The following is a 24,532-nucleotide window of genomic DNA, read 5'->3' on the forward strand; positions in this document are numbered from 1 at the left end:
GAAACAATCATTCCTTTCTCTTAGAGGGTGGGGATTTACCCAGCCAAAATGAGGGGTTTCTGATTGAAATATTTTAAGATCTTACTTCAGATGTATTAATAGCAGCCACAGAAGTAGCTTGTAATAAAGAAGCCATTGTGGATCAGCATCGTGCTTAACTTGTGACTTTTAGTTTGAAAATCTTTAATCCTTTGCCATGCCAAATTCTCTAAGGACTAAAAAGATCTGTATTTTGCAGTAGAGCTTGGCTACAAAAACGGTAGTTTCTATGTCCCACGTGGTATCTCAGTTGTAGTGAAATGCCTCTGCTGATGACGTTGTCTTATTCCTTGAAGTTTGGGGAGGGGTTTTGTCTCAGATGTTGTATTAAGTATCAGTTTTGGAAACGAGAACACAGATTTCACTAGGCTAACGAAAAGGAAAAAAAATAATGGCATGTCCACATCAACCTTGTTAGTGATTTGTAGATTAGACAAAGAGACAGATGCAACATTTGTCAAGTCTCCTCGTTTGGTTATCTGGGAAGCAACCTCTGTTCACCACAGGTAACCAGATGAATGGCTATTTATAGCATCCAGTATTCTGTCAGCATTTCACAACTTTTCCTTTGGAATCTTCTATATTTTTCATAAAGACATTGATACCGAATTCTGCAGTCCTAAGGAATTCTGGCCAGAAAAATATGTCAGAATGATCTGTGATTAGAAATTACAAAATAATTCTAAGGAATCGTGCAGTTTGCATAAAGGTGTAAAATTAATATAAAATATAATCAGTCTGGGGAGATCTGTATCTCCACCTCAATTATTATTTTCTATCCACCAATGAAGACCTTTTTTTGTTAAGTTTGGTGTTTCCACATTGATCTTTTTTCTGTTTGTTTTCAGCTGGCGTTTTTTATATATATACATATACATACATACATATACATACATACATATACACACATATATATTTATGTACACATACATATATATACATATACATATATACATATACACATATACATATACACACACATATATATACACACACACACATATATATACACACACACATATATACATATATACACATGTATGTATGTATGTGTGTATGTAGTATGTGTGTATATATAAATATACATATACATACATACATACATACATACATAAACATTAAAATCAGCTCTAACACACACACACACACACTATATATATACACACACACACACACACTATACACACACACACACACAATATCTATATATATTGTGTGTGTGTGTGTGTGTGTGTGTGTGTGTTAGAGCTGATTTTAATGTTTTAAAGTGTTTGCTGACTTGAAGACGTAAGCTTGGTAGGAAAACAACATAAAATGTTTTAAATAAATAAAATAAAACAAATCTATTCAACGACTAATCAACTGATAGAATTGTTTAAAAAGAAATTGCAGTTCCAAGTATTTAATGAGGATACCAATAATCAATTAATGGGGGAGGGGCCAATTTTGCCCTATGCCGGAATGACAAGCAGAAGATACAGCAGGCAAATTTCCTTTGGGAGATTGTGCCATAAACAGGAGATTGGGACCAAAAAAAGCTCTTTTATCTTATAATCACCTCCCTCAATTCACAAGGTAGTGGAAACACCAAGAAGGACTACAGACTGATCTCCTAATTGCTACGTAAACTCATATGGAAGATGGTCCCAGACAACTTAGTTTTTTATTTGGCTTTTATTTGGCTTTTTAAAAAAACGTTCTTTGTGCAGATGTTTGTCACGTTCCTATGATAATGAGGGCTAGACACTTAATCAGACTGGCATGACATTTTGATAGCCAGTTATTACCTTGAAAAATAAATTGATGGCAGGTATTTATGCTTGACTGTGTTAAGTCAAGAGGAAAGGCAGGGTATAGACATTTTTATTAGTACATTTAAAAAAACTTAAGACTGGGGCAGAAAGAAAGACATAATACATACAAAGAAGTTTTGGATTATTGTTTGGAAACAGTAGGGGACACACACACACACACACACACCCCACACACACACACAAACACTGATGTATAGCAGAAAGGTGAAATAAGGTATTGAATGCAGCATTATTTACAGATTTGTTTATCCATGGATGTACCTAAAGTTGTTCTTTGAATATCAGCCTTGAATATCAGCCTTGGTGCTTAACAGTGGTATAACAGCAGCTCAGTTCTCAGTTTAGTACTGCGGATTCTAAGTCTCATTTGCTGAAGCTAGCAAGTCTTTACACCTTTGTTTTCATGTTTTAAAGCAAATACCTACAGAGTATGCCTGTTTTTCAGCTATGCCTCCCATTGTAGTCAAAAATGTTTTAACATGCTCAAATGGGAAGCTGAGTAGCTGTATGGCTGCTGTCCGAGGGCGGACCTACTTTGTGCGAAACCCTTTACCAGTAATACACACTACTCCATTGTTGGGGTAATAAAATTGGCCATAGCCATTTTATTGAGCAGAAGCGTGAGGCTAAGCATGGGTCTGGATCTGGTCATGCGGGTTGAAGCTCCGCAGGGCGGACGCCCCATACCTGAGCTTCGCTCTACTGCGGGGCTCTGCCGGGCGGCCACTCCTGGCAAGAGGTGTTCCCCCTTTGGCCCTGTTCCGCAGGGCGGTCACCTCTTGCCATTGTCACCGTTCCCAAGGGGAAGGCCTAGCTCCCTAACTCCCTTCCCCTTGCCCTTCCAGATCAATGCCCATGTGCCAAACGGCCAAGTATCTAGGCTATGACAAAATAAGCTTGTATTAACACACAAGAAAATTAGGGAGAAGTGGGCGGGCAAATCATCACCCAGCAAGCACATGGCTGACACAAAGGATGGCGAGCCCCTTTAAAGGCTCGTTCACCCCTCCTTTGCGAGCCCTTTCCAGCCATAGTTCCTTTCTCCCTTCCGCCCTCACTTGGCGGCATCTGCTGGTTTCGCCTCCCCCCACCCCGAGCAGCAACCGCGGCCCGGGGTAATTCCCAGCCGTCTTTCTTAGCAAAGCGAAATCCATTAATACCAAGTAATAAAACTTGTTTTCAGTTACAAAAACAAGACATGATGATTATCTCAAATAGGTGATATTTAAAATGATTGTTTTACAAGAATTGAAATATGGCTTCCCGATTATAATAGGACATTTGTTTATATCTGGTATAAGCAGCATTTCCTTTCTTTGCTTTTCTGATGACATTTATTACAACTTTTTCGTCTTAGTTTTCTTCACTAAAAAGAATGTATCTTTCCAGAATCACTGACTTTTGTGCCTCTGTTCTCTTTTGTAGAAATCTTCTAAAATCACTGAGGATGACATCAGGTTGAGAAAAGAGAGAGACCGATATTGTGCCAATTTCCTGGAGCCCGGCCGCGTGCGTGCAGCAAAGGAGGGGAAAATGGAAATTGAAGCTGTTGCCTCAGAACATAAAACCATCGCTGTGGGGAGTTCGGTGCATGCTGTAGACAATCAAACACACTTACTCTCTCCCGCTGCCAGCCACAATGGACTTAAAGACAGACACGAGTCCTTGGACAGTGAGGTTGCTAAAGAGATCAGATATCTGGACGAGGTGCTAGAAGCAAACTGCTGTGATTCTGCTGCCGATACTCCCTTTAATGGGATGACTTCTTCCTCTCCTGAGCCAAGTGCATCCGTTGTCATTGACGGCTGCGGTCCAACCGTTCACATTGTTAAGGATTCCACAGCACCCAGTGAAAGGGGCACCCTAGTAGTTGGTGGGCAGACGCCTCCGATTACTGAGCCCAGTGGGATAAACGCGGCCTCTGAGAAGCTGAAACCAAACGGCCACTCTCTGGACGGACTGCGAGAGGAGCCCTGTGACAGTGGGAAAGGGCCCGTGAGCCAGTGCTCTTCCACAAGCTCAAGGTCTTCCAAGGATGGCGAAGCCGCGTTCACCACCATTAAGAGGGAAGCGAAGTTTGAGCTGAGAGCCTTCCACGAGGAGAAAAAGCCATCCAAACTCTTCGAGGAGGAAGACGTGAAAGAGAAGTACAGAGTCCGCAAAGTGAGGCCTTCTGAGGAAATGCTGGAGCTGGAAAAGGAGAGGCGGGAACTCATCAGAAGCCAAGCCGTCAAGAAAAACCCCGGCATAGCAGCCAAGTGGTGGAACCCGCCCCAGGAGAAGACACTCGAGGAACAGCTAGACGAGGACCATTTGGAATCTCACAGGAAGTACAAAGAACGCAAAGAAAAGCAGCAGCCGCAGCCGACACCATCGATGGCCACGAAGCCCATTTCACATTCCTCCATGGCGCCGGATGCAAGCAGCATCAAAAAGGACGATGTTGTCACAGAGCAGATAGATTTCTCAGCGGCACGGAAACAGTTTCAGTTAATGGAACATTCAGGTCAGCCAAACAGCGCAGCTGCGCCCAAGAGATCAGGAACCCCTAAAATGTTCACCATCCAACCCTTCTATAAACCAATAGGCCCGTCCCAAGTAGACCGGCGAACGCACCCGGTTACAAAGCCGGTCTCTCCATGCAGTCAGACAGTACAGGTTGGCAATAACGATGTCACCATTGTAAAAGCGGAGAGAGTCTCTTGCATCATAGATGATAGTAGCGTAGGAATTCAGAACAGCTCTGCCGACCTAATGAGAACATCCCCTTCCACAAAGCCTAGTCAGGCACCGAAAGAGTGGGCGGACGATACCGAATTCATGAGCGCAAAGGCGGTGTTTACAGTGGTGAAGGACGATGAACACAGACTACTAGACCAGTTCTCCAGGACCACCAACGTGTCTTTCCCGCCAGAGGAGCTGGACTCTGGTCTGGACGAGTTGTCGGTTAGATCTCAGGACACAACTGTTTTGGAAACACTGTCCAACGATTTCAGCATGGACAACATCAGCGACAGCGGTGCCTCCAACGAGACAATGAACGCCCTTCAAGAAAACTCCCTCACGGATTTCTCCTTGCCCCAGACTCCTCAGGCGAACACCCCTTCAGAGTGTCAAGGGGAGGGGGTCTCCAAGTCACTGAGCGACCACGGTTTCTACTCTCCTTCCTCCCCATCGCTTGACTCCATGCTCATTGAGGAGCAGTTGGAATACCAGGCTGGTCTACTGGTTCAAAACGCCATTCAGCAAGCCATAGCTGAGCAGGCTGACAAAATCAGGCCAAAGCGAGCAAAAGATCCCACAGACCACCAGATCGAGAGGCGGGAGGAGGCGGACAAAGCACCATGTTCTGAGAAGCAGCACAATCCAACTTTTCAGCCACCTCAGGTGTCTTCTCCCATGCAAGAAAAAAGGGATACAGCACCAAAGGCTTCAACAGCTCAAGACTCAATACTCAGGGAAGTTCCACAACCATCCCTTGCCGTTCTTGCTCCCCAACCAGTCACTGTGGAGGAAACCAAGCCAGAAGTCAGCTACTTCAGCAAGTATTCAGAAGCGGCCGAGCTGCGGAGCACGGCTTCCATTCTGGCTCACCAAGAAGCCGAGGTGACCGTGGGGCCTTTCAAACTGAGGTCAAAAAAGCAGAGGACTTTGTCCATGATAGAAGAAGAGATCCGAGCGGCGCAGCAAAGAGAAGAGGAACTCAAAAGGGAGAGGCGAGGGATGCCAGTGGCGCAGAATCCCTTTGCAAAGGGTACGCCTGCACCCGCCACCAGAACTGTGTCTTACAAAACTGTACCAGGTAGGAATTCTGACCTTTTGTGTAAGTTGGTGCAAAGTTGTGGCATGTGTCGTTCTCGGATGACTCGGGGAGAGGGTGTGGTTGATGACAAATGTTGATTACAAATGTTCATCCTTATTCAGTGTCCCTCTCAAACGAACATAAGAATCCATGCTGTGTGGTTTCCGGGCTGTATGGCCGTGTTCTTGCAGCATTCTCTCCTGACGTTTTGCCTGCATCTGTGGCTGGCATCTTCAGAGGATCTGATAGTAGGAAAGCAAGTGGAGTATTGTTGGAGTGTCCAGGGTGGGGAAAAGAACCATTATCTGTGCCCATCCTGGACACTCCAACAGGTATATATATTCCACTTGCTTTCCAACTATTAGATCCTCTGAAGATGCCAGCCACAGATGCAGGTGAAACGTCAGGAGAGAATGCTGCTAGAACACGGCCAGACAGCCCGGAAACCGCACAGCACCCCAGTGATTCCGGCCATGAAAGCCTTCGACAATACATTGAACATAAGAACTGCCTTGCCTAGGTCACACCAAAGGGCCATTTGATCCAGAATTGTGTCACCACATAATTCAGGGGAGCTCACAAATGATGTTATGATCTCCTGTTCTCTGTCCTCAACTTCTGGTACTGTGTAAGAAAATGAGAGCAACTTTTGGGAGCAGGCTGAAGGTATGCCTAGTCCTGTGATACTCACCGAGTACCGTATAAACTCGTGTATAAGCCGACTCGTGTATAAGCCAAGGCACTTAATTTTACTACCAAAACCTGGGAAAATGTATTGACTCGCGTATAAGCCGAAGGTGGGAAGCGGGGAGGCAGAGGGAGCTCCTTACTTGGGCAGTGACTCCCCCTGATGTCATTGCCCAAATAAGGAGCTCCCTCCACCTCCTGGCTGCCTGGGCTTCCTCAAACCCAGCCGGAGGTGGAGTTTATTTGGGCAATGACATCGGGGAGTCACTGGCTCAGCCAAGTGAGCTGCCTCCTGCCCTCCTGAGGTTTGGAGGAAGCCCAGCCAGCCAGGAGGTTCCCCTTCACCCCTCGGAGGAGGGGCAGCACAGCACAAGCAGCTTGTGCAGAGGAGCAGACGGGAGGAGATCGTCCCGGCCATGCCCCAACCTCTCGGCAGAGGCCTGAAAGAGCGTGGCCTGGAGTGTACTCATGTACAGAAAGCCGAGGGGGCATTTTTCAATCTTAAAACAGGGCTGAAAAACTTGGCTTATACGCAAGTATATACGCAAGTATATATCTTGCTCTGGAACCACATGTGGTTCTTTGCATTCCATTAGTGATTTTAACACTGTTTCCCAGCACACAGACACACCCATACAGCTAACACCTTGGGAACTTATGGGCTGTATAACTTCCAGGTGTCAAGGAAACGACCAGCGTGGGTGCTCGCACTTTGCCTAGTTGAGTTGCTGGGAGATCCCTGGTGATACCTCCTGCGTTTTTGCTCCGCTATTGAACAACTTCCGCAACAGCACCTGATTTAGATTCAGATCATTACCGCAGCTCTTCTGCCCAGTCTCCGGCTCCCCCGCAAGAGCTGATTTTTATCCCAAAGGGAGAACCATACAAACAACGTATAAGTTTTCCCCTTGATGGGGATGAATAGCAGGCCCAGGGGCTGTCAGTAGCTGCCTTTCTAAGGCTCCTTCTGCACATACAGAATAATGCACTTTCAATGCAGTTTGAAGCTGGATTTTACTGTGCGGAATAGCAAAACGCACTTGCAAACCATTGGGAAAGTGGATTGAAAGTGCATTATTTTGCATGTGCGGAAGGGGCCTAAGAGCTGAGCTCTTGGCTGCCTTGTCTTTCTTAAAAGGGTACAGTGGATTATGCTTTGTGTGAGTCAGCTTCAGATGGGGCTATATGTTTTTATAATACTTGTTTTATAAAAGCATTTGTATTTTAACATAATGAAGATTAAACCCGTTGTGGTTTGCAAGTATTCAGAAACGTGCATCTATTGTTATGCGAGGGAGGGGCAGGAGGGGGCCCGGCATCTGGCCCTGGCCCCCCCACCCTAGCGGGGGGGGGAGGGGGAGGGAGGGGTGGCATGCAAGGGAGGGGAGGGTGATGTGTGACATGCATCAGCTGTCCATTTCATTCATCCTTTCTACAGGTATATTGTTCTGTTTTTGTTTTTGTCTCGTTTTCATCTGGCTGCGGTGAAACACAGCCAACCTTGGTCTCCTTTCAGTCTTTGACAAAAACAACGTGGCTAGATCGGGAGAGGGGGGAAAAAAGAAATGCGCAGTACTCCTAATTGCTGTTTTTGTTCTCAGCAGTTGTCATCTGCAAAGTCCAAATGCCAGTGAGAGAATTAGAAGGGTGGAGGGCTTTCTAACCCCTTGTCGAAATTGTGGCTTGTGGGTGTATTCTTGCCAGTTTAACTGTGTGAAGGGAATTCTGAAATTACATGCGTACGTTGGTTGTTGTGGGTTTTCCAGGCTGTGTTGCCGTGGCGTGATAGTTTTTGCTCCTGTTGTTTCGCTCACTCTATGACTGGCATCTTCAGAGGCAGGTCACAGCAAGATTTGCTTTCCTGCGTGGCATAGTGTGGAGTGATTGTACGGCGAGTGTGTGTCTTGCCTTGATCCGGACTGTTTCCAGTTCTGTCGGAACGTTTCCTCCCCATAGAGGCATTTGATGTATTCCCGTCGGCTCCTTCCGCACATGCAGAATAATGCACTTTCAGTCCACTTACACAATGGTTTGAAAGAGGATTTTGCTCTTCCGCACAGCTGCAAAGTGGATTGAAAGTGCATTATTCTGCATGTGCGGAAAGAGTCAGAATCAACCGGCTGAAGTGGGCTTTCCAGACGGTGTGACCCCGGTCTGGTACTTTTTGCTCCCTACATTTTGTTCGCGTCTGTGCCTGGCATCTTCAGAGATATGTCACGGCGGAATGTGTTTCTCTCCATGGCACAGTGTAGAGTGACTGTGTGGTGGCCACACAACCTGGAAAACTCACAACAGCCGGTTGATTCTGGCTGTGAAAGCCTTGGACAATACATGTATAAGTCTCTCCCACACATCACTACTCTTTGACTGGATGTGTCAGGTTTTATTTGTTTGTTGGCTTGTTTGTTTAATTTAGGGGTGGCCAACCTATAGTGCTCCAGATGTTTATGGACTACAATTCCCATCAGCCCCTGCCAGCATGGCCAATTGGCAATGGGAATTGTAGTCCATGATGGGAATTGTAGTTTGGGGAGTGAGTGAGTGTCCCCTCCCTCACATACCTCCCTTCCCTCCTTCCCCTTCCCTTGCATGCCACCCCTCCCTTCCCTCTCTCTCCCTCCGCTAGGGTGGGTGGGCCATGTCCAGATGCTGGGCTCCCTTCCTTCCTTTGCATGCCACCCCTCCCTCCCCTCTCCCTCCCTCCCTTCCTTTGCATGCCACCTCTCCCTCCCCTTCCCTTGCATGCCTTCCCTCCTTCTCCCTCCACTAGGGTGGGTGGGCCATGTCCAGATGCTGGGCTCCCTCCTTTCCTTCCTTTGCATGCCACCCCTCCCTCCGCTCTCCCTCCCTCCCTTCCCTTGCATGCCACCTCTCCCTCCCTCCCCTTCCCTTGCATGCCACCCCTCCCTCTCCCTCCGCTAGGGTGAGTTGGCCATGTCCAGATGCCGGGTTCCCCCTCCCTTCCTTCCTTTGCATGTCACCCCTCACTCTCTCCCCTCCCCTTCCTCACTCCCCTTCCCTTGCATGCCACCTCTCCCTCTCCTCCCTCTCCCTCCGCTAGGGTGGATGGGCCATGTCGAGATGCTGGGCTCCCTCGCCCTCCCTCCCTTCCTTTGCATGCCACCCCTCACTCACTCCCCTCCCTCACTCCCCTTCAACAATTGTAGGGGTTGATGGGAATTGTAGTCCATGAACATCTGGAGCACCATAGGTTGGCCACTCCTGGTTTAATTCATTTGTACTCCGCCTTTCTCCCCAGTGGGAACCCAAAGCGACTTACATTATTCTCCTTTCCTCCACTGTTATCCTAACAACAACCCTGTGAGGTAGGTTAGGCTGAGACAGAGTGACTGGCCAAGGTCACCCAGTAAGCGTCTGCCACATAAGTGTGGATTAAAGTGGTGCTATATCCACAGACGGTTGCCGTAGTTCGGACTAGCTCGTTCTTTTGTATTCAGCTCTTGCTCAGATGAAGAGTTGCAGTTCAAAAGCACACTAGTTGTTTCAGTATCATCTTCTGCACCCCTCTGTGCAGTTCTTGGTTCTTGGTTTTCTGCTCTTTGTTGTTTGAAGGTGACTATCTGGTTAGCTTTTGTAACATGCCTGCCGCCATTTCTTGTTTTAAAACCAGGAACCAGAGCTTGGATTTTTACCCCACCTTTCTCTCCTGTAAGGAGACTCAAAGTGGCTGACAACCTCCTTCCCTCCCCACCCCCCACCCCCGCCCACAACTGACACCTTGTGAGGCAGGAGGGGCTGAGAAAGTTCTGAGAGAACTGTGACTAGCCCAGAGTCACCCAGAAGGAATGTAGGAACAAGGAAACAAATCTGGGTCACTAGATAAGACTCATGTTATGGAATGGGGAATCAAACCAGGTGGGCTAAGAGAGTCCTGAGAGGACTGTGACTAGCCCAAGATCACCCAGCCGGCTTTATGAGCAGGAGCTGGGAGAGAAATCCAGTTCACCAGATTAGAGTCTGCCACTCATGTGGAGGAGGAGCAGGGAGTCAAACTCAGTTCTCCAGATTAGAGTCCACGTCTACACCATGTTGGCTCTTAACCAAGAAGCACCTGTGCATCAGGGAATGGCACTGTGGACAGATCCCGAGAGTATAACAGCATAATTTGGCAGACAGTGGTGATGCCAGCTCCATCTAGACTTGAGTGTGCAACGAACTGACGGCAGGAGCCAAATCTGTTGCATGAAGTGAAGCAAGCCTAATACATCCTTATACATAATTGCCTAAGCCCTAAGGGATAGAACGTCCAACTCAAACCCCCAGGCAATGGGTGTGCAGGACTCATGACATTCCCCGCCCACCTTCTCCCAACCCAGGAGCCTCCCAGTCCCAAATCCTGTGGGATGAGGGGATCCCTCCTTTCCTAAGCCTATTTTATTTTAATTTAAAATGGGCTTTCATGCTAGTATAATATAATGCACTGCACTGCATTTGCTCTGCTTCGATGACGTTGGTCCCATTTTGCACTGAAGATAGCCGTTCAAAGGGGGAAGACTGCGCATTAATTGAAAGGGGCGCATAATGCCAGTTTGTTTGTAGACTTTGGTTTCAGTGGGCTAAGTCTGGAGCAGCTGCCTGAGATTGCAACCTCCCCACGAGTACGGGTCCCAGCGACTTCCCTGTGATCTGGGTGATTAATTTCACAGGGGGAAACATATTTGCATAACTGAGTAGACAAAGAATTCGGCATCTCACAGGCGTTTTTGTATTTTTTCAGTAAGAAGCAAAGGCAGCCAGTCATGCCAGATGTCTCAGCTGTGAACATGAGGACATGCCTAACAGCATACAACTGATGTCTGACGGCAGCTGTAGCTTTCCCTAAGCCTCCTTTTATGTTAGTTTTATGAATAAACTCTTGCTCCACAAAGCGGGAGGTTTCAGTTTGCCCTTTTCTACGTGTCCACGTATGTAGGTGAATTCCTTTGTGATGCAACGTTCCTTCAAACAAAACTGCAAGTGTTAGATTTCCTTTTAGTTAATGTAGAGCTTAAGTAGAGCTTTCAAACTGAACTATGCAACTGGCATGTACTCTCCCGTGGATATGACTCACCGAAAATTGTCTACTGCGCCCTGCGCATTCTCAAGGGCACCATACGGAGCCACGTTGAATGGCGCATAACATTACTCTTAAATTAGTATCATCTGTCAAATATGCCTATATAATGTGGTTGTCATTCCATTCATTATTTCATATAACGCTTTTGTTACAATCTTCACAACAACCGTGTGAGGTAGGGCGGTGATTAGATCGAAGTTGCCCAGCTGAGGAATAAGCTGCTGTTGATATCATCTTGATGAATAAACGAGGAGATGAATTTGTCCCTGGTGTATGTTAAGCGTCAAAGTGTTCGTAGATAGGTTGAAGGGGAAAACTGTGACCTGTCTTGCAGGTTGTACTGTCATAGAACAGTGATGGTGAACCTATGGCACATGTGCCAGAGGTGGCACTTAGACCCCTCTCTGTGGGCACGCACAAAAGAGTAGCCCCCCCACCCACCCACATCTAGGCTGGCCTGGGCCTCTGGGCTCGATAATTAGCATTAAACCTAAGACCTAGTTTTGAGGAAACAGTGTAGGTAACCCTGTTAAGCGCTGTTAAACTGAAGCGCAATCCTTTACTTGGGAGTAAGCTCGGTTGGCAATGGGGCTTGCTTCTAAGTAAACCCTCCTAGGGTCGTGATTCACCCGTTGGAAGAGTTGCATGGTTGTTTCAAAGCAAAGCCATTGACTACCACCAAGCTTACTCCTGAGTAATACACGCCTCGGAGCCAACCGTTTTTTCTAAACAAAAACCTCAATATTCAGGTTAAATTACCCTGTTGGCACTTTGCGATAAATAAGTGGGTTTGGGGTCGCAATTTGGGCACTCGGTCTTGAAAAGGTTCGCCATCACTGTCATAGAATGATGCAACTGAACATTACAGGGCGTTTTTTAAAAAATCTGAAAATGCAATATGCCCATTTTTTTAAAATCTTGCAGAAGGAGAAAATGAGTGGATAACACTGGGTGGGGATAGAGAAGGGAAAGGGATAGAAGCTGTAGGCCTGGGATTTCAGGGAGACCAAGTCTTAAATCCTCCTAACTCTCCAAATCTCCCCCAAGATTTTCTTAAGGTTTCAGGGGGTTGAGCAGATGGATTTCTTCCTCGGCTTCCCGTTTTCACTTTGAATTGACATTCAGTATCTCGCAATATCCCACATTCCTGGTTCCTAGTTAGTCGTCATCAGGCACGTTGAGGCAGTGGCGTAGCTAGGCAAACTGGAGCCCTGGGCAAAACCTGAGTTTGATGTCCCCCCAATGGGTGGCCACCCTCCCCCACCGTGACCAAGCAATGATTTTTTCCACCAGGCCGTTTCAAAGTCACCATCACATTAGAGAACATGCCCCAACTGACAAATCCAAACACAGCAATGGGCCATGACCACAGCAGAAATATTTTTTGAAAACATTTTCAAAATGCTTTCAAAATGTTTTATTACTTCTATGAAAACATTTTATGGTGTTGTATCCAGTCCCCCCCACCCCAATTGGGGGAAACAGCATCACTTTCAATGTTATTTAAACTGGGGACCCCAGATTCTCCCTTTAAGGTGGATTTAAAAGGAGAATCTGGGCTCCCTAGTTTAAATAAGTGATGCTGGAATCCACCCCCAAACAGCATCACTTTCAATGGTGTTTAAACTAGGAAGCCCAGATTCTCCTTTTAAATCCACTGTAAAGGGAGAATCTGGGGTCCCCAGTTTAAACAACATTGAAAGTGATGCTGTTTTGGGGTGGATTCTCCCCCACCCTGAAACAGCATCACTTTCAATGTTGTTTTAACTGGGGACCTCAGATTCTCCCTTTAAATTCACGCCGAAGGGGGTGGATTTACTACTATAAATAATAACCTTTATTAGGCATTGAGAGAATAAAAGAAAGAAAGAAAACAAGCATTGGCAGGAAGGGGTGGATTTAAAAGGAAAATCTGGGGAAATGTAGGGGGTGCCTGCTGTCAGGGGTGCAATTATTAAGATAGCAGCACCAAAATTTCAGAGTATCTTCGTGAGCCCCTACTGACAATACCACCCAGGTTTGGTGAAGTTTGGCTCAGGGGGTCCAAAGTTATGGACCCTCTAAGGTGTAGCCCCCATTTCCTATTAGCTCGCATAGGAAACAATGGAGGATGGGGCACTCCCTTTGGGAGTCCATAACTTTGGACTCTCTAAATCAAACCTCACCAAACCTGGGTGATATCATCAGGAGAGTCTCCCGAAAATCTCTTAAATTTTGGTGCTGCTAGCCTAAAAATTACACCCTCTGCAGGCCAAAAACGGGAAAACACTGAAAATACAAAAAAAATCCCACAAATCCAGTACCCTGCAGTTTTGCGCCCCCCACAAGGGGGCGCCCTGGGCAACTGCCCACTTTGCCCAATGGGAGGAACGTCTCTGCGTTAAGGAGAGGGTGAAGTTTCCTTTTGCTTGCAAGTCAGAAATAGGGTGTACTCATTCAGGTTTGTGGTCTGAGGCGCAGGGTAAGATCAAACCAACGTCTGTTTATTAGCAAGAAGACACAAAGATGGGAGCGACCCATTTCAGTACAAGGAAGCTCCTGCAGTCTACAGTTCTAACTAACAAACAAAACTGACTGCATGAATTCCACCCCATGAGACTAAACAAACACATGTATCAGAGGGGGGAATAGACTGTTCCAGTGTAATGTACACAGTAAATACACCACAGCAGGAAGCAACAGGGTGGAGGGGTTTTGTTGTAACTTTTTTTTTATTTCTAAAGTCACATTTTTCTGTCTACCCTTAAAAAGTCCCTGTGTGTATAGAAATCCTTTCCTTATCTATGGGTGGCCTGGCGTAGGAGGTTAAGAGCTCGTGTATCTAATCTGGAGAAACCGGGTTTGATTCCCAGCTCTGCCGCCTGAGCTGTGGAGGCTTATCTGGGGAATTCAGATTAGCCTGTACACTCCCCCACACGCCAGCTGGGTGACCTTGGGCTAGTCACAGCTTCTCGAAGCTCTCTCAGCCCCACCTACCTCACAGGGTGTTTGTTGTGAGGGGGGAAGGGCAAGGAGATTGTAAGCCCCTTTGAGTCTCCTTACAGGAGAGAAAGGGGGGATATAAATCCAACTCTTCTTCTTCTTCTTCTTCTTCTTCTTCTTCTTCTTCTTCTTCTTCTTCTTCTTCTTCTTCTTCTTCTTCTTCTTCTTCATGTGGATTCATTATCACAAATGGGGTGTTGGTATTAGCAGCCATTAGAGAGAGGAACACAGGAGAAGTGGCGGACACTCCAGGAATCTTAACCCAACTCACTGATTTCCCTAAACTTTTGGTGACTTGATAAGCTGATTTTTCTCTTTAACTCCCCCCAGTCCTTTTTGTTTCTGTGACTGATCCTCAACTGCCCTCAATATCTGTCCCTTCTGGAACATATTTAGTTTTCATCAGACCCTGGGGGGGGGGGCGGGTGGAGATTTTTTTCTCTTGGTTAATTTATGAAGTCATTATTCTGCATATCCAGGCAATTTCCTAAGTAGACACAGGCTCCGCTTCATCTGTAGCCAGCCTGGTTTCCCTCCTTTCATCGTTCACACAGGGGTCACCCTGTTTATTATTATTATCTAGAAAGAACAATGACAGCAAAGGTTGAGAAAAAGTTAAAAAGTTGGAGAAGTGACCATGAGTAGTTTGGTTGTCTGGACATCTGCAGCTATTTATTCATAAGAATTGTAAACACCGAAAAAAAGGAGAGTTAGAGAATGAACAGAAGCATCACGGGCAAGGACGGCATTTCTCAAGCCACTGTGGTCTTTGATAACCTTGGAGAGGGAAAAATTCGTCTTTTTGCATCTGTGGGCAGGGGGATGAAATATCAGAATACAGTCTTGCTGTTTAAAATAAAATGCACAAGTTGACCATCTTAGAAGTGGTGGATAATCAGAAAATACATGGCAAGGGCCCCTTCCACAAATGCAGAATAATGCACTTTCAATCCACTTCCAGTGCACTTTGCAGCTGGATTTTACTGTGCGAAATAGCAAAACCCACCTGCAAACAATTGTGAAAGTGGATTGAAAGTGCATTATTTTGCATGTCCAGAAGGGGCAAAATAGGAGCCAGATTAACACCACCACCCCCCACCACCCCCACACCCCCCGGCTGCCAATTCTCTTAGGGCATTTAAGTCTGATTGCTTTGAAATGCAAAGGTTCATCTTATCTCAGAAACAGCATTAGGGCTTGCAAGTGTTTTATATGGAACTCTCTGTGTGTCATTCTTTAGCACTTGAGTGATGCATCAGGAAACAGCCTATTTCTTTAAATTTTTGACATGGCCAAACACTGTTTAAATTGTTGAAGGCTTTCACTGGAGTCACTCCAGGAATCACTGGAATGTTATGGGATTTCCGGACTGCATGGCTGTGTTCCCGTAGCATTTTATCCTGACATTTCACCTGCATCTGTGGCTGGCATCCTCCAGCCACAGGTGCAGGCAAAGCATCAGGAGAAAATGCTACGGGAACACGGCCGTACAGACCAGAAATCCCACAACACTCCACTGTTTACATTGTCGGGTTGATTGATACAGAGGTGACCATCTCTTCTGACACATGTACTCAGCGTTCCTTTAAAAAAGGAAACACCGTTAATCCATGTTAATTGGTAGACTGTCTGATGTCATACGTGCCTTGCTGGATCAGGCTAAGATCCATCTAATCTGTGGATCTCCAACCTGTGGCCCGTGGACCAAATGTGGCCCACCTGAGATTTTTAACAAAAAAGGGAAGGAGGGAATTGTTTAAGCGTAATCCCACTACAGTTACATCACGAATCTGGTGCATTATATGAAGAATTACTGACAAAAGGGAAATAGTTATGAGCCTCCACTGCAATTGAGTTAAGTATCCAGTATTCATATGTCAAGAGCAGACCCCCCCCCCTTCAGCTCTGTGGCAGTGTTCCCACACTGTCATTACAGAGTGGCAACAATTGGAGATGGATGCACAGAGCAGAGCTTCATGAATCATGTGGCCCTCTATTGGAGAAAAAATCAGGACCCCAGCTATAACTCAATCTGTTTTCCTGCTTTCAATTTGCTGTCAGTCAACAGCATATTAGTTCACAGAACAGCAACATAATACATGCATTATTTAGTTTAGTATGTAGTGTAACCACGAATGCTTATTCACTAGATAAGCCAAGAGGTCTCCCCTTTGACTTTGTAAACCACTGCCCTCAAGGTGAAAGGTCAGATGGGAACAGCTTCATGTGTCTGCTAACCTGAATCAATTGAAACAAATATGGTGGGGGCCAGAGGTGGGATCCAGCAGGTTCTCACCAGTTCCCGAGAGCGGGTTACTTATTATTTGTGTGTGCCGAGAGGGGGTTACTAATCGGGTCTGCTTTTCCATTAGAAATTCCATTCGGTCCAAAAATCATAAAGTCCTGTTGTTTCCTATGTGGCTGGTTAGCGAAGGTAGAAAACAAGATAATTCTCCCTGTTGGGCTGTTTTAAAAACATGTTTTAGAAATATGATAAAAGTTCCTTGTTTAAGGAAAGTATCCTTCTTTTGATTTCTAGAAACAAAATTAAGTATTTGAAAGTATTAAGTATTTGACAGGTAGTCAATTAGAGGAGAAGTAGTTGTTTCTGTTGGCAGTAGACGATAGGACTTGCTATAATGAGTTTAAATTATGGACAGAAAGATACCAGCTGGAAACTAGGAACTTTTTTTTACAGTAAGAGTTTTTACTGTAACAGAGAAATTATTAATGCCCCACCCCCGGAATGCCCAGCCACGCCCCCGTCGTGCCCCGCCCAGCCCCATTGGTGCTATGCCACTGTTTGAATCCCACCAACATGGGAACCTGTTACTAAAATTTTTAGATCCCACCACTGGGGGGCTCTCCGCCTTATGGGGACCAGAGGCAGTTTGCCCCATTACACCCTGCTCTCTGCACCCCCACTGATCACAAAAAGGGCACTCAATGAGCTCATGGTAAATGCTTTCAAGTGGGAGATTTTTAAGTGGGAGAGAGAATCCAACATAAGCTTTAAAAAGACAATGACACTTAATTATTCAACTTGTTTGAGGCCACACACTGATACAAACCAATCGAACATAACAAACAGAATCATTGGAAACAGAGCATGAGAAACAGAGTTATATTTTACTATTGTATGTTTAACCCCATTAAAAAAACCACCGGTTTTGTCTCCTTATTTTGCTGCTCGTTTTATAGATTCGTACATGTTATCCTCGAAAGTAGCTATGATCGGTGGTATGGCGTAACCTTTTTTACTCCAGATACCATAATTCCCACTTACCAGCCTGCAGAGGGGCTGATGGGAATTGTAGTCCATAACATCTGGAGTTCCAAAGGTTCACCACCACTGAGCTATGCTATGCAATTTAAGTGGTATGTGTGTAAGTACGATCAATTTATATAACTTATATATAATGTATAATGCTGATTAGTAATATCAAACATAGTATCTGTTTTATGGGGAAATACAAATTAACCCAGACCCCAAAGAGCCATATATTTGATGTGCCCAAGAAAGAAGTAAAACCATTATGAGGCTTTCAGGTGAGAAGCAGAGATGGTTTACCATCACCTCTCTCTGCAGAGTCTTCCTTCGGTGATCCCTATCCAAGTACTGACTCTCTGACGTGCTAGGGCTATAGTACCCTGTCCCTTTCCTTTCCACATCTAGTTTGGACTCCTATTGAAAATTCAGAGATGGCTTTTCCTGTTTAATAACTCTAGCTAGATTATTTGAAACATTAGATCAATGTAAGTGATAGCTTCCAGTCTGGATTTTAAAAAAACAAAAAGTAAATAGTGCGGTTTTTTGAAGTCCTTTCAATTTTAGGTCTTCCTTTTCTAATAAGGATTCTTGACTTCTGTAGCATGCCTGTCCTCTAGTGGCCATTCTGTTTGTTGTGAGAACTACTCTTTTTCTTTGTGCACATGTTGTGCGCAGAATCATGGAGAACAGAATAATGGAAAGGAACCTTGGAGGGTGTCTGCATGTCATTGTTACATCCTGCTTTTTAATGGGGGTGGGATAGAATCCCAGTGGTGGGATTCAGCGGGTTCGCACCACTTCAGCAGAACCAGTTGTTAAAATGGTGCCTGTAAACAGCCAGTTGTTAAATTATTTGAATCCCACCACCAGAACCGGTTGTTAAATTATTTGAATCCCACCACTGGATAGACCTACTAAATGCACCAATCATTTCCCCTCCACCACTGTTCATGTAAAATCTGGTAACCAAATTAATAAGGACGGTCCCACACACACCTGATTTCAGACCACATTCTTTACATTTTAACTTGACTGCAACGAAGAGGAGTTTGCAAACAAGCTTGCCTCGCCCTCTCTGAAGCAGAGTACCTGCAAAGCTGTTCTTATGTTCCAAAGGAATAAAATTCTCAACAAGGGATGCACTGAATACAGGAAACAGAAATCCATGGTCACATATCACACTTTTAGAAATGCTATGGTTGTGTTGCAAATAGCAATTTGGGTTATTGCTGCTGTAGACTGTCTCAGAAAAAGATATTAGTAGGGTTGTATATTCTTCTGCCACAGAAATCAACATGCCAGACCTTCTTTGTTGTAGAATGCTTCACCTGGGTCCTAGTGCCTACCTGGCCATGCTTCCCCCCATCTGTTTGAAAGTCAAAATACATTTCGTTCAGTGAACCAAAAACGTTGTTGTATCAAAGCATCTTACAATCTGGGTCTATTTTATCCCGGTGTCTCCCCTTGCATGGCTGCCCATTTCTGTGAAGGAATCAAGTGAAGACCAGGAGGAAATACTCCACTTTGTTTCGCATGAGTCCGGGTCTTTTGCATTTACACTGCAAGTGTATCTGCGCAAACAAGACACTCCCCCCTGTGATATACCCACTAACATTCAGCACACAGTGCACATCTCTCTAGTTGTGCGCTCCGAGCAACCAGTACGTGTACAGAAAAGAAAACGGACATTTTGGGACTCCACTCCTGATTAACCCAGGCAAAATGGCACCTGGTTAATACCATGAGCAGAAAACATGCTTGAGGGAACGTTTTGGGAAGGGTGGGCTGCAACGATCGGCGGCTCAGCAGAATTGGAAACTGACATAATGTCTGGTGGGGGGATCAGGGGGGCAGGCAGTGGGGTAGGGAGATCAGGTGACTGGGTGGGAAAAATAAACTGGTTCTGCTCCCATGGTGTCTGCACAGTAGTGAGTTCACTGCGGGATTTTTGAAAAGAATCACCAAGTTGGCGAGTTTTGAAAATCCCAGAATGAGGGAAATGTCACAGGACAAACCCGTTTTAGGACCAGGAACCGTGTGAACTTCTTGGCCAAACCAGGATATTTCCCTTGCTCAACCCAGGATATTTGAACCAGGCAGAAACAACCAAAGATGCCCAGGGGTACGTGGAAATGGGACAGAGGAGCCCCCATCTGTCTAATTCACTGTATTCCACTTATTACAAGGATTGCTGGTTGACATTGTTATTCCACGCTTCCAAGCTAATTTATTTATTTATTTATTTATTTATTTATTCCACTTTTATACCGCTCTCCCCAAAAGGGCTCAGGGCGGTTTACAACATAAATACATACAAGTGGATAATTGCATTCAAGAGTATCCTATTTACCCTGCACCAGGCAACAGTCTGAGGGTCACATTGCTATTGAGTTACCATGGCTGTAAACTTTTGCTGTCTGGACCTCATAAAACATGTCAAATCTTGGTATTTCCATGAATCTAGAATCTAGATTGGTGAAATACCAGGTGAATTCTTTCTGAAAGCAAGAAAAGATTCACTGTGATGAAGTTCTGTTAGGACGTAGCAGTGGCTAACAACTTTATTGAGAGGTATATCAGAGATAGTGTATGTTTTGGTGTCTATGACACCCATCTTGTTTCATTCGTAATTTGGGCCAGTTTTACCCTGGCCTATTTAATAAGGGAACAGCCTAGCATTTGAGGGAGATGATGCCACACGTGTGATTGGTGTTTGGAATATGCTGCCACAGGAGGTGGTGATGGCCACTAACCTGGATAGCTTTAAAAGGGGCTTGGACAGATTTATGGAGGAGAAGTCGATGTATGGCTACCAATCTTGATCCTCTTTGATCTGAGATTGCAAATGCCTTAACAGTCCAGGTGCTCGGGAGCAACAGCCGCAGAAGGCCATTGCTTTCACATCCTGCACGTGAGCTCCCAAAGGCACCTGGTGGGCCACTGCGAGTAGCAGAGAGCTGGACTAGATGGACTCTGGTCTGATCCAGCTGGCTTGTTCTTATGTTCTTATGAGATTGGAATATAGGCATGAAAGCATTTTATAACCGATTAAAAAACATCACATTGTTCTGTTTCTTGTGCTAGTTGTGGTAGATGGGCCACTAGGGTATAGTTCTGAAGAACATCGCTTAGGTGTCATAAACCTTTTGTGCACCACATGGGTTCTTCATACAAGCCTGAGGATTCCAAAATGTGTATTGAACTGATCTTTCCAGTTGCCATGGTTGCCGAGCTAAGCTTCAAAAACAAAAGAGCAACTATTGCAACATGGCCGTTTTTAATTCTGAGCAAGTTGCTCATCTCTTTGTTTATGCCCACAATATTCATTTATTTAGGTCAAAGAACTACTGTAGCTAAGTTTCTGTCCTCTGCAGTGAAAATATGTGTGAGATTATTTCTTGTATATAATTTACTCAGATTCTAACTCTTGGACTGTTAAATATATTAGGATAAATGAAGTACACAGAGATTGTACTTAGGTAATTATCTCAATCACGGTACCTTTTCTGTTTCCGCATTGGATGAACCTGTGGGTCGCGACCCTTTTGGGGGTCGAACGACCCTTTCACAGGGTTCACCTAAGACTCTTTGCATCTGTTTTCTCCATCTGTAAAATGGATAAATGTTAGACTTGGGGGTCACCACAACATGAGGAACTGTATTAAAGGGTCACGGCATTAGGAAGGTTGAGAACCACTGGCCTAGGCTCTTGTCAGATCTTGGTCATCCCTGGTTAATTCTTGGATGGGAGACCACCAAGGAATACCAGAGTTGCTATGCAGAGGAAGACAATGGCAACCCATCTCCCATCTCTTGCCTTGAAAACCCTACAGGGTCACCAAAAGTTGACTACAACTTAAACACATGGCCGTCTTTAAGACTGACTGACTAATTATTTAATCCCCCTTTCTTCTGATGCAGTCAGAATCCAAGACTGGTAACTATAATAATACGACACAAAAACAATCTGTTGAAATCATTAAAAGAGATAATTCAGATGATAATTTAAACAAATAAGCTAGGGCCCAATTCAAACTGCCCCATAAGCTACTATAAATAATTCTGCTTTAGCATCTGCCTTTCCCCTTTGGTGAGGCTGTTCCATAGGAGTGAAATAGTAGCAGAGAAGGCCGGATCATTAAAAAATGTATCTCTGAAAGTGGAAAGAGACTCCTCCATACTGGGGAGCATAATTGCCACACAAAGTTCATATCAGGAGAGCCAAGCCTTCAAGCATCCAGGCTCCAGGTCACGAAGGACATCAGAGATAAAACACCAGTTTCTGAAATACCCAAGGAAGATACTTCAGGACCAGTGTTCTCATTGGGCAGACACGGACTTGTGTTGAATGAAGAATTCTCTTTTCTTTTTATAAGTGTAATGTTTGCTCAAGAGACCATTTGTAAATCTGTAATTACAATTGGGTCTTTACAGGCAAAATAGAAAAGATCAAGCCGCCTCCGTCGCCCACCTCAGAAGGTCCCCCGCCTCATTCTGACTCCGCATTGGATGAAGCTGGAGGCTCCCAGAAGCCCAAGAACCTGATGCAGACTCTCCTGGAAGATTATGAAACTCACAAAACCAAGAGGCGGGAGAAGATGGATGAGAGCAGTGTAAGTAGGGTTACTCAGTTTCGTTGTTATTTACATAGGAAAGAGACTTGTTGGTTTCTTCAGCTTTTATAGGTCATTCTTCCACCATTCAGTGCATAGAAATACTGAACAAAAACACTAATTATTATGGGTTATGCAAAATCCTGCATCTTATTCTGAAATGGGCCTCTTGATAACTTTTTGTAAGAAACTTTGTGAAAACAGAAAGGTTGAGATACAGGAAAGAGGGCAACGGCATGGGCCAACACAAACCCAACTTGCACAAACATAGGACTATGTGTGAATCCATATATTTCGCTGACTATTGTAGATTATTTTCCATTTTAGGTCACTTATTTTACTTTCTTCGCTTCCCAAAACTGTGATCTACAGCACATCTATATAAGAGCTTTCCTTAGAGTTGAGATTTGCGCACTCAGGATATCTGCCCCCCCCCCCCCAAGTTGTGAATATGGTTCCACAGGACATAAGTGGAACTCTAACAACACTCCATGACCCTTATGATGATACGTGGGGTGCTGGCTCTCCAGAATGCATCAAGCCTGCTTTTTATCACAGAGTAAAAGTACTTCTATGGAAGTAGAGCGGAAGAATTTGCTATTCATTCAGAGGTGAATTCTTCTGTAATTATTGGTACTTGTTCTGTGTAAATGTATATCTGGGACCAAGACACAAAGCAAGGAAACCCTGCAGTGAGCTGCAGAACTGTAGGTTCAGTTTTGGCTGTTCTCCCTCTGAGCTGGAGGACATCTTTCTGGTAATTCTCGCCATTCACCAGGGAGGCAGGAACAAGCTCTTTGTGTTTCCTGTAACCTGTGGTAATATAGCCAGAACACCCCAGTCGCCTGCGCTACAGAGAAAAATATTTTTTTATCTTCACTTTTATCTTTACATTTCCTCCCTTGTTTCTTTCTTTGCTGTTACTTTCTCTCCTTGTTCTCTGCTGTTGTGTTTGGGTTTTTCCCCCTTCCTATCAATTCGTGTTATTTTCCCCTGTTGTGAGCATAGGTGAGGGCTTGGTCTGTTTGAGGCCATTTTTGTTCCACCCTTAGAGCCGCTTCAAGAGCTATTGCTCAACAAGGGCATGGAACAAGAAGGCAGCAACATCTCCTTCCTGTTGGAGGATGAGGAGGACAATCAAGCAGCAGCTGAAGTCGTGTCCCAAGCATGGGCTGCACCAACATCGGGGAAAGTCAAGACAGTGCCATTTTCTATCACACCAAAACATGCAAAAAGAACCACAAAGGACAAAATGGCCGCCGGAGGCTCTGAGGCAGCTCAGCAGGCTCCAATTCACCTGGCCGCCTTGAACATTGCAGGCAGGGGAGATTCCTGAGGGACTCCACAAGACGCTTTGACAAGGATGATGAAGAATGTGCAACAGTCTGATAACACATACCATCACCACCACCACCCCTTGCCTCAACATCAGATCTGTCTGATTCCATTAAGTCCATGATAAGAGTGAGATTTAACTCTTTGGTCCAGCAGGCTGTCCCAGTGTTGGGGCAGAACTCCAGGGCCATTCGCCTCTCCCAGGAAACCTGTTCACAATGGAGGGTAGTAGTTCTTCCTGGCCAACCAAGGTGGCAAGGAGGAGGGGAGGGGGAGAGTTAGCCCTTTAAGAGGGTGGAGATGCTGTCAGGAAAAGCTTCCCTGACATCAAAGGAACTCTGTCATGTTAATGGCTCTTTGCTTTCACTTCCTTACTTTCCCGAAGTAGAGGCACCCAAGAGCAGGTCGCTGCCCTTATCTTCCATACCAGCCTTGAGGAGAATAACAGTTGTAACAGTTGTGCTATTTCAGTTGTAACAGTTGTGCTATTTCACTCTGTCTTTGGTACAGGGGGAGGAGAGAAGGCCCTGGGGTGATAAAAGGTTTTACCCAGAGACAGTTCGCCTGAACCGGCTTTCTCTAGCCATGTCATCCGATGTCTGTCAATAAAGGCTTCTGATTCAAAAGTCTAGAGTCTGGTGATTGTCGACAGATCCGGGGCTTGACAGATGCTCAGATAGCAAGGATTCTAGACAGGAGGGGCATTCTTGTTGGTGGTTGTACAAGAGTATGAGGAAATGCCGGTGTCAGAACCTGCTGTCAGACTCTTTAAGGGGAAGACTGTCAGTACTTATGTACCTTGGCAGCACTGGAAATTAAAAAGCTACAAGAAGGGGAGGAATGCCCAGAACCTGGCTTCAGATACAAGCATGTAGGGGAGGATGAGTTCCTTCCTAATGTCAGACCTGCAGG

General features: G+C 45.3%; 1 protein-coding gene across 4 annotated transcripts in view; it reads left to right on the forward strand.

The window, feature by feature from the left end:
* Positions 1–24,532, forward strand: part of LOC125436749 (A-kinase anchor protein 2-like) — a 480,182-nt gene that overhangs the window by 7,077 nt on the left and 448,573 nt on the right. For 2 of the 4 annotated variants that reach the window (XM_048504003.1, XM_048504004.1), the window contains exons 2-3: positions 3,279–5,655; positions 22,107–22,285. In XM_048504003.1, the coding sequence (XP_048359960.1) occupies positions 3,387–5,655; positions 22,107–22,285 (2,448 nt within the window). In that variant the 5' untranslated portion in view covers positions 3,279–3,386. Of the gene's footprint in view, positions 1–3,278; positions 5,656–11,080; positions 11,609–22,106; positions 22,286–24,532 lie in introns of those variants that run through there. The other 2 variants (XM_048504005.1, XM_048504006.1) reach the window with 2 other exon arrangements.

This window comes from Sphaerodactylus townsendi, linkage group LG07, assembly GCF_021028975.2.
Source record: "Sphaerodactylus townsendi isolate TG3544 linkage group LG07, MPM_Stown_v2.3, whole genome shotgun sequence".
In the NCBI taxonomy this organism is placed as follows: Eukaryota; Metazoa; Chordata; class Lepidosauria; order Squamata; family Sphaerodactylidae; genus Sphaerodactylus; species Sphaerodactylus townsendi.